This window comes from Patiria miniata, unplaced genomic scaffold (assembly GCF_015706575.1).
Source record: "Patiria miniata isolate m_02_andy unplaced genomic scaffold, ASM1570657v1 HiC_scaffold_1, whole genome shotgun sequence".
NCBI lineage: Eukaryota > Metazoa > Echinodermata > Asteroidea > Valvatida > Asterinidae > Patiria > Patiria miniata.
This window is the reverse complement of record NW_024037047.1, coordinates 17,448,097-17,459,339: the sequence shown is the minus strand read 5'-3', so window position 1 is coordinate 17,459,339 and position 11,243 is coordinate 17,448,097. Positions and strand designations below refer to the sequence as shown.

At 39.7% G+C, this 11,243-nt stretch overlaps 1 protein-coding gene across 1 annotated transcript; it reads left to right on the top strand.

Annotated features, from left to right (window-relative positions):
* Positions 1-3,829: 3,829 nt before the first annotated feature.
* LOC119723984 (thyroid transcription factor 1-associated protein 26-like) lies at positions 3,830-11,224 on the top strand. The gene is made up of 4 exons (XM_038194909.1): positions 3,830-4,072; positions 5,354-5,519; positions 6,823-6,979; positions 10,448-11,224. Exons 1-4 carry the CDS (start codon positions 3,973-3,975, stop codon positions 10,616-10,618), a joined length of 594 nt encoding a protein of 197 aa, XP_038050837.1. The 5' UTR covers positions 3,830-3,972; the 3' UTR covers positions 10,619-11,224.
* Positions 11,225-11,243: the final 19 nt, after the last annotated feature.

The following is an 11,243-nucleotide window of genomic DNA, read 5'->3' as shown; positions in this document are numbered from 1 at the left end:
TTTTTGAAAATATTTATTGATTACTATTTTTCTACCAAAATTAAATGTAGCTGATTTTTTTTTCGCTCGACGGCTCATTCACAAATTGAACTTTACAAATTCCGAATTTTATTTGATAATTCAGGCAGATCTTTTTGGTGCAAAACTCAGAATAAAACCTTTTTTTTTCCAAAGTGTTGCAGCATCGAGCTATAGCTCCATGGTTGCAGTGACCCGGACACCAGGCGCGGTGTCATATGAAAATCGGACTCGTATGAAAATCGGACTCTTTTTCCCTTTTATTGGTTAAACCCTCTCACGTGACCAGTCCCTCTCCTAATTTTCTATGCATGAGCATGCGCAATTCCACCAATGAGTCCGTATTTCATAAAACCTAAATTCATGCTACAGCTGTTGTAGAGCCAATATTTTTTTTTGGGGGGGGGGGGGCTAGCAGGGCGGATCCAGATTGTTTTTTCAAGGGAGGCGTGCTGAAATGTAGACCGGTTATTTTCTCCGGACACTAAGGCCTCCGAAAATCAATAGGTGTGTGTGTGGGGGGGGGGGGGGGGGGAGGGGAGGGGGGGCTTGTGCCATATATTTTTTTGGGGGGCTAGACAATTAAAGCCCCCCCCCCCCCCCGTAAAACCGCCACTGCCGGATATAAAGATTCGTGAGGAGAAAAAAAATCGAAGTTGTAATTTTCCGTGTAAATCGCTAACCTTTCACGTGATACTGATAGCTTTTTCAATATTCACTTCAAATCGCCCCTTGGATCATCACTCGCCCACATATCCCACACCCTCGCGACCAGTCGTATGCAGTGAGGTCCCAGCCGCGTATGTGCGCGTGCACACGAAATAAAACCAAGGTGCTCCCGATCCCCCTCACAAAACACCCCCACGAGTCACAATGAGCATTGCCCCGCAACAGTCTCTAAAAATACACGTGCTCGATACACGGAAAATATGAATATTCATTGCCAAACCGGAAACACAAACGAAAATTTGATGAATATGTATATCTATGGAAAGTGCATTGTGTTTTGGGTGCCGGAGGTCGTTACGTCAGCATTATTTGGAGTAGATTTGCAAACAGGTGCATGAAGTGCTGTATCGGCATTTTGTGGAATGAGCGCGCGTGCTGTCGATTAAACACAATAGGTAGCAACACGTGGTACATACCGCGGTAACAGGTGAGGTCCTACTACAATTGTATTACAATGTAATAGGTTTTCCTGACAACAAAGTCTGTGTTTAGTGGAAGGTTTCCGGATTGCTATTGTCTGTAGTAATTTTGGGCAGGTGGCGAACCGGACTACTGTGCAGTAATGGGTTTTGGGGGGTGGATACCGGTTGACGTGATTTTTGATTATTGGTACATTGTATTTTTTTTCTTTAGAGAATATGATTTAAGTATAGGTATATATTTTTTCCTCACTTTTTTTAATGAACCTGTTGATTCTCTTTATTTATAGGAGGTATAGGGTATTTTTGGGACCGTCAAGGAAATAAGGTCTTAAAACTTGTTTGCCACATCCCTGCTTTTCCACTGTATGGGGACTAGCTCTTTATGTTTACTTTTCAATACATAGTTCTGGATATTTTGTGTGTGTCATTATATGGAAATTGCGAATAAATCAAATCAAATCAAAATGTGTGCAGATGAAAACGCTGTACCAAAAGCCTCCTGACGGCTCTGATGATATTACGCATTACACAATGTCATTGCATAGTAGTCTCCATAAGTTGAAGGGAAAAACTTGATTCACGATACCAAGTAATTTACAGAGTGCCCATACAACGTATTTGCATGGGTCTATAAACACATGGTATTTGTAAACTTTAACAATCACCATAACAATTATGTTACAAGAAAATCGTTGTGCAAAAGTATTGTTTCAAACCAGTATATTTATTATAAACACACTTATATAAATAATAGTATTACTTATAAGTGTGTTTCACTACTTTATTCTTTTCTATTTTGTTTTAAGCTATCACCGGCTTTCAAGAAAATACAGGAGGCATTATCAGTGAGGCATAATCTCGGAGTACGTACGAACCGGATATTGGATCCGGCGAATCGTCGGTATCAAACTCCGAGATATTCCTGTTGTTGAGTTAAGTGACCAACTATAGACCGGCTCCAGGCTGGCAGTACTTTTGTCTTGAATGTGCAGCGTGTATACTCGATCAAAGTTGTACATGTTCTGGTGGCGAACAACACATTATCTTGATAAAAAATAAGTCAGTATTTGAATCCATCTTATAAACTCACTGGTTAGTGAGAATGGGTCTCAGTTGCGATGCATTGTTAAGTTTGGGTGGAATACAATGCATTTTGACCGTACAAATTAACGGTTATGGAATTCGATAAAAACAAACACTTGAAATTTGGCATCGTTTGGTTCCGAAATTCCTCGGCGGTCTTATCTGGGAAGATGGACACAATTTAAGTGTTTTGGTTTGGAGGCATGTGTTTCATATCGCGAACGGTTTTCGAAATAATCCTATTAAAATTAAATCATATTTACCATATTTCTGCTGTGGGTACTACCAGAGGACGTAAATGTGTGCCGGCGAGTGGGGGGGGGGGGGGGGGGGGGGGTTCGAGGATGAACAAAATCCAAAAATTGTCCGGCCGTGGAAATTCGAAAAGCGGGGGCGGGGAAGGGGGGGGGGGGGGGCTGGACACCACATTACACTGGGGGTGCTGTTCAAGATAGATACAGATGTACATCTTTATGAGTGCAGACCTGCAAATCGACTCCCATAGACACCAATGATAATTACGCGCACTTCCACTAAATTTTTTTAAATACTCACTCTCCAAGCTGTTTGAGACACCTATCAAATTAAAGCTTATTTTATCATCTTTAATTTTCTGTTTGATTTTTTGGGGAGATTAACTGATAACTGAAAAAATTCCATCCAAAGATGATCACCCCAGGCTAAAATCAGTCCTGAAGCCCAACGCAATTTTGAAAATGGACGCCTACGCTGCAATGCAAAATAGAGCCATTTTTAAAAGGGGCCAAGTTCAACAAAATTTCACAGAAATACGAGCTCGCAGTCCTGATCCTCTGCATAGCTTCCACTTTTTTTTTCTTTTTTTTTACAATTCCTCAAGTTCGAACACAGCCCTCAAAATGCTCTAATACCTGAGAATTTGAGGACATACACATTCTGGGCCTACTAATAGATCTGCACCCTCTGTTATACTCACACTTAAATCAAAACGGCGCATTTTAAACTTTTATACTTTTTCTCCATTTTTCAGCGCTATTGAATACGAAAAATACTATCGCATATATCGACAAGACATGCTGGTTCTGTGGGTTCACTGTACTAATTCAAGCCCCATTGGAAACAGTGTAAAATCAACAAAGTTCAGGGCCAAGTATTATGCAAGCCAACATCACTGGGGTTTCTGAAACAAAAATTAAATTATTGTCTTGTCTTTCATCTTTTCATTTCTTTTCAATTTTACGTACATTAGCCAATTACATTTTTAAATATTCACACCCAAATAAAATCACCTCCCGAAAAGTGATAGTTCCCGAGCCTGCATGTAGCCATTTTAAGAGTGGCACCCTTCCACTTTCACAGGCAAATAGGACCCATTTTTTCATCCGTGATTTTATCAAGCCTGCCCTCAGATGGAAGCCCCAAAACCAGGGAGTTGATCCTTGGGCATATTTAAACAATTCCACCGTTTTTAAAGCCAAACGGTCTCCGTTTTCAAAAGAAATTGTGGGGGGGGGGGGCACTTTTTATGCTAATCAGCTGGCGTAGAAATTCTCGCTTGAATTCAGTGCACCCCTGTGCATTTTTAAAACAGCGCCCTCACTTTTTATGCAACATCAAGTGAGGGCGCTATTTGAAAACACCGAGCATGCACGCATGCACGACATGGTGTGGTTTGTAATTTTACAGTACAGTTTAGTATTCAAATAAGTGGAAATAACCTTTCGAATTGTGTGAAATCATTATGGGTAAAATGAACAAAAGTGGCTACTCTAAAGATTTTAGGAAAACGAAGAATGCAGGTCATCATCACACCCAGAAAATGATTGGAAACGTAACAGAAGGTAAGGAAAGAGACAGAGTTGCTCCATGCTGCATCAACTTACAATAGCAGTGCTTTAGCGCACAGCATCAATTACGTGAGAATAGTGCTTGCAGGCGGTAACAGGTCATCTCGTACCTTGGGCAACTCGTACCTTGGACAACTCGTACCTTCAACTCGACGTCATTATACCGAGTCGTACCTTGGACAACTCGTACCTTCGGCAAGTCGTACCTTCAGTTAAGACGACTCGTACCATCACGCGTAAGACAAGTCGTACCGTCAATCAGGATAAAGTCAACGGTCAACCCACCAAAAATTGAAAAGAAAATGAAAGATGACACATTGATCATCATTTTTCTGTGCAGCTTGAATACCTGTGAGAGTTTTGAGTATTTTTAAAATAATTTTGAAGTATGGGCATTTAGCACTAGTGTCTATGGGAGTTTATTTGCAGGTATGCATCCTTAGATCTTGAATGTGGTTCTGTGAGAAGGAAATTAATTTAGGCTGCATCCGAATCAGTTGTCTAGAGCTAGGTCTAGGTCTGCGCCCATTGAAAATACGCGGGGACGCGCTGACAATAGCCGTAGCCGTAGCTCTGGAAGCCCGTTTCGGACACAGAATCGTATCGTTTCGGAGTCAAGGAACCACACACTAAGTCACGCACGTACAGTGTACTCTACTTGTTATTCTGATGGTACGAGTCATCTTAATTGAAGGTACGAGTTGTCCAAGGTACGAGTTATCCAAGGTACGAGATGTCCAAGGTACGAGTTGTCCAAGGTACGAGTTGTCCAAGGTACGAGTCGCCCAAGGTACGAGTTGACTCGAAAGCTTGCAGGCCACCCCTCGTGATCTCTATTCTAAACAGAACAGCTTCAAATCAGCAGAGCAAAGAAAGACGACTAGCCAAAGAGTTGGAGTTACTTTAGAATGCAGGCATGGCAGGGCCACGCGAGAGCAAGTTTTTTTTTATGTAGGGCTAGGCTATGCTACTTGGTCTTGGAGCCTTGGGCTTGGCTTGGAAGTTGGATCGCGACTGGGGTCAGTGGGCATAAAGTACAATAATATGCAGACGTCGCGGAGTCGCGGAGTCGCTCGCCGGTAGAGGGCGCAATTCTCGGCGGTGGGATATCCATATGAATGATCCCGCAAACTGACCTCATTTTTGATGTCAATCCATTTCTTCCCCAACCCCTTTTGCCCGACATGAAAATCACCAACTCTTTCTCCATGTTTTTCACAAGCTACCTGTATTGCTACAAAGTAAATTTATTCTTTTGTTGTTATTAAATTTCAGGTCAAGGATATGCTGATAAACGCAAAAGGAAAATCTTGAACACATACAAGAAAATGATTCACAAAACAAGAACAGCTGAATCAAAGCTGAGTGGCAATCAACAGGTGATGACCGACACGATAGACTCTTCAGATGGACTTCCTCAAGAAACAACACATTACACAAAGTACGTACATGTAGGCTTTTTGTGACACACAGCTGTCGGATACCCCATTTTGACTTTTTCATACCCAAGAATCTCAAACCGCTTTTTCAAAAAAAGCCCTGTCATTTTTGTTCTGTAACTGGAGGACCAAAATGATTTAAAGTGTTCATGCGATGATTTTTTTTCTTAGTAACGTATTTTATGCAACTTTCTTCTCCTCTTAAATGTAGGAAAACTATTGACATCCCTTTTTGGTCAATTGTATCGAAAAGCACACTTCTTTAACCGCCCTGAATCCTCCAAAATCCTTTTTGCAAATTGGAGGAATTTGCAGGATTGAGGTTACATGGCAAAAGTGCGTTGCTGATTTCGGAATACGCACTGTGTCAAGGTCTTGGGCCCGACCTTGTGTTGTTTATGCTCAGCCATGCATAAATTTAGTCCTTGATTATACTTGACATCCTCCGCACTGCTCCAGGATGTCACTGCCTCTGCCTCAGCCTATTGACAGACATAGCCGGAGGATTTTGCAGGATTCAGGCAGTGGTCACCCCTCCATGGACCATATTCAAGAAATAGCGGAGGAATTTGCAGGATTGAGGCTATATGCTATTTTTCCTTGAGGCCAATTGGAGGATTTTGCAGGATTGAGGCTACTTCCTAGCAAAAAGGCCTAGGGAGTTAGGGTTTTAACATTAAAAAAAGTGTCCATGCTTTTCTCGACAACTGAGGGAGCTGTTGCTGTGATGTCATTTCAGGAAGACACTGTTCAGTTTAGGGTTTTTTTGCTCAAATTGTGAACCCAAAATTTGCTTATTGTAAACATTTGTGAGAAATGTTAATACTCATTTGCTTACTGCCATGTACCGACACAACAAATCACCACAGAAAAGAACATTTACGACAGCAAACTATCAAAAATTCCGTCCACTTTTGGTGCTGAAATAACTGTAACATTGAGGTTTCTGCCTGAAATGACATCACATATTTGCTCATGAATATGGACATTTGCATTAGCATGAAAACCAAAAACGCACCAAAATACCCTTGAAAATGGCAAAACAAAAATTGAAAATAAGGTTAAATGGGACACAAAGGTGCATTTTCAAGGATTGCATTAAAAAAAATGACATTGTATGGGTCTTAAGTAAACCGCTGTCATTTGTGTGCTGTAAGTGGAATATCAAAATGATTTAAATGCACCGATAATTATGTCTGTTTATAAAACTTCATAATTCGCTGCTCGCTATAGGTTTCTCAGACCTTTCAAAAAAGTAAGTTATTTTTTAGTGTCATTGTAAATTTGTTACTTCTTTTTCTACAGAAATGTGAATCAACAAGCACACAAACAAAAGAACAGATATATAAAGGCCAAACACAAAGTGGGTTCTCAAGATGGAAAGGCGACAACTGTCAATCGATACACGCAAGCTGAACTACAACGACAGAAGCTAACAAAAGAACATCAAGAAAAGCTTCAGGTAATATAACGGTGAAAAGCACAGTGGATATAGTTAAGGCCATGTAAACAAATGAACCAATTTCGTGTCCCCGCCCGCTTCCTTTTTTTCCGGATGCCTCTTTGTTTTCTTTTTTTTTCTTTTTTTAAATTTGTACAGTAATGTTGCAATACAGTTTGCCACATACATGTCAATATATTGTCTTTGTATTTGTTTCCAACAAAATTGTAGCTATGTAGAAAGGATTATGGCTACTTTAGACACAATTTTGTATCAGAAAAAGAGTCAAGAAGATTGAAGAATCCATCTGCCATGATGCCATCTTGGAAAATCCTCTATCCTTGCGGAAAAAAGGGGGAAAAAGCCCCCCGCCTCCTTCACTTTTTCAAAAAGGCGGACGAGAAAGACTACTTCTTTTTTCGAGCATGAAAGTTTGTTTCCTTTCCCATTATTATATCAATTATATTAAAGATACCTTGTTGAGACTTTGGTTACAGAGCTCGTAGCAGGAGCTTGCGACACCATCACGGTGTCTTTTTCAACTGGCGTTGTTGAGGCCCTCACGTGACCCGTCACGTGACCAGGCTTGGTCACATGACAGGAGGCGGTCGTACACGAGGGCCTCAACAACAACAGTTGATAAAGACACCTTGATGGTGTCGCAAGCTCCTGATACGAGCTCTGTAACCAAAGTCTGAAAAAGGTATCTTTTATTTAATTCTTTTTTTTTTAGTTGGCCAATTACAGTCAATACATGTCTTTTTATTCTTTTGTATTAAGTTATGTGTAGTAATCACAGTTCAATTATGAGCGGGGAAAAGTTACCTCAGCCATTGTGATGGTTTACTTATTTGGACTGTACATGTACATTTCTAATTTTTCTTTTTGGTTATTCACCCCATTCACTGTAAGGCCAAAAAAAAAATGGTCGGTCTCCGGTCAGACCGAAGTTCCGGAATTGATGGGGCGACGGGTTTTTAAATTTTTTTTTATTTGGTGGCTTTTTTTTTTCAAGCTTGTATTGTACAGACAAGGTGGGTACTATTTTGCTTTTTTGTGTCCTCAATCCTCATTATACATTGGTGTCCTCCATAATTTGCCTTGGTGCCCTTTTTCATTTGCCTTGGTGCAATTTCCCCATTCCTTGGTGCTCCTTGGTACAAAAATTTGAGGAGGCGCGGCAATAGAGGGCGCTGTTGTAGCTTTCGTGTTAATTTGAAAAAAAAAAAAGTTGACGCGCATGATTAAAATCGACGCGCGCGCTGACCAGAGACCGAGTATTTATTTTTTTTGGCCTAATAAACAGTGTTTTGCAACCTACTTAAAGGTATAGTCCATCATTTGCAGCCATCCGAAAAGTAACTGGCGTAATTATTGTTGAAAAACAAACTTGGTTGAAAGATAGTAGGACTAAACTCCCTGTGAAATTATTCTTTCTGGGAAGCTGTCATTTTGAAGTAATCAACGAAAGAAGGCATTTCCAACGGTAATTCTTAAGAAGCACCGTAGGAAAATTTAAATTAGTAGTTCGTTTTGTTATTCAGCGCAGCGCGCACAAGTATTGGAACGACGCACACGCGCGCGGTTGTTATAATTCGTCGGATCAGTGCGCAACGTCACGTATAGCTGCAATTCAAAACAATTCAAAACATGATTCAGTAACTTTGGATTTGAAATTGAGATCTTAGAATGCTGTTTTTCTCGGAATGTACAGCTGAAGCTTAGCTGAAACTTCATCAGGTTAGTTGCTCAGTATCCTTCATTAGATTTTGAACTCATTTGTTGCTTCAAACGAACAAAATGCACAAATTACAAATGATGGACTGTAGCTTTAAGGGGCTCAATTTTGAGTCTGATTCATTATGCGGGTATCCATGTACCAAAAACAAAGCCTCAAACAGCCGCTTGACATTTTTGCTTGTAACTGAAACTTGACTTTCAGGCAAACTAATTACAAACATTGTGATTAGATTGTAAACACTGTTTTGCATTGTTTTACATTATATACAGACGACTCTCGTTTGTACAAACTCTGTTAATACAAAATTCTGGTTATAACAAACATAAAGTCTTGGTCTGGACTATGCATTTATATTAAAGGGAATATACAACATTTGCAAACATCGAAAAACAAAACTACCAAGTTTTTTACGAAATACCTTACTAGGATGTTGGTAAATGACGGTCTAAAGCATCCTGTAAAATTATGGCACCTAGTGTGAAGTCATTTTCAAGAAATGGTATTTTGTATACCTTTCAGCCGACGGTGGTCAGCCGACCACCGTTGGAAAAACCAAACTATTTTTCAACTACTGCTCCCAATTTACAATTTTTTTCAGTCACAATGTTGTTTGCTATTGGTTGCATGTTCATGAAAGGGTGCAGGCCAGCTAGACTGGTTCCCTTACCTTACAATTTTCCAGCATCTATAAATTGATCCATTTTATCTTTACTGGAGTCAGGGAACCAGACTACTTGAGCATTTTTTTTTTGGGGGGGGGGGGGGTTTCCAGCATTTTCGAACACAAAACTTCAAACATGTCAGTGTAACAATATTTCATCTATTATACTAACCCTCAAATAGTTCATTTCTGAAAATTACAGCAAAAGCCAATGATGTACATTCCTTAAGCACAATGAATGGGACTGATGTTCCTCTTAATACAAAATTCTGATATAACAAACAATTTGCCTAGGTCCGAACGAGTTTGTAATAACGAGACTCGATTGTAATGGTTTTACATTGCTTTGGGGGAAATGTTTACAGTGTTTAAAATAATAAATTTGAATGTCATAACATTCATCTTTTAAACTCTGTAAAAAGTACAAGCGCTTATGTAAGGTTAACGTGATGGTAAGTGATCCTAAACAGAACTATTAAAAGAATTGCTGTTTTTAAAAACTATTTATATGTACAGCCTGTCTCAATAAAAATGGAACAAACAGAGAAAAAAAATTGGTTAAATATGAAATTTCAAAATAAGTCATTCTTACTTGGCATAATATTAAAGAACAAAGACTGGCCTTTCCAATAGTGTTTGTTTGATCTTATTTGCTTTTGTCAATTCAGAGATACAATCAATTTACTGCGAGACACCAAAATCGATTTTGTGCCACTTTTATGCATGGGCAGAGTTGTTTCGAGTACTGTGCCATGCTGTCTTGAAGCTCACAAAAGATTGCAACTTGGCAAAAGAAACAAACTCGATTTTTGTGTTCCGCAGTAAACTGGAGTTATCTCTGGATTTACAAAAGCAACTGAGATGAAACAAAAAGTATTGGAAAGCCTGGTCTTTTTTCTTTAATGTGATGCTCAAAACGACTTACTTATGTTGAGATTTAATATTTTTGATTGTACCATTTTGTTTGAGACAGGCTGTATAACGTGTTCAAAAGTTAAACACTAGGTTTTGCAGTGAACCATTACTTTTGACAAGCAGCACCTACACACAATTACTTAAAGCTCTTCACTCGACACTTTTCTTGCAGGAGAAGAAAGCAAGACGAGAGACAAGGGAAGAAGCGCTGAGGCAATATCGAGAGAAGAAAGAAACACGGCACAAAAAGCTGAGCAAACGGACACCAAAGGGTCAACCAATCATTAAATATCAGATGGAATATTTACTACAGAAAATACAGTCACAAACATCAAAGAGTTAGCCATACATGGCCCTTTGAAAACATTATCGGTAGTAATGATTGATTGTTCAAGGTTGCAGTCGGTCTGAGGTTGGCATGGTTGGTTTTAATATGGAAGAAACCACACCACTGATCGCACAGTCGTGTTTTACTATACGCCTGAGGACAACCTATTGTGTTTCTCTTTGTCCCTGTACTTTAACACTTTCTCATAGACTAAGCACGTAAACGTACGATCGAGGACAGTTTCGAACAAAAGCACTGTCGTTCGAGGACTGAAAGGATCTTTTGTTCTGCCTTTGTGTGTCTGTCCTCGAGTGTAATACAAGACAAGAACACAATTACATGTATAATGTGTTGATGAAGAGATCCTTTGCAATAACTAACATTTGCCTTGATAAAAACCAATGTCAAGAAGCAACAGGAAAGCCATGACAGCATTAAACAGCAGGGATGTACAGGCTTATAAAGGACGATGCTTGAGGAGGGTCCGAGATGAATATTGAATATGAAGACTTTGCTCCCAAATGCAATCACCACCATTTTGTTGCCTCTCAGAATTTCGCTCTCTCCTGGCTGCCCTAAGTCAGTTTCGATGGCTGTTATACAGGGTGATCCGAAAAAAAAGTTAGAACGACATACTTCC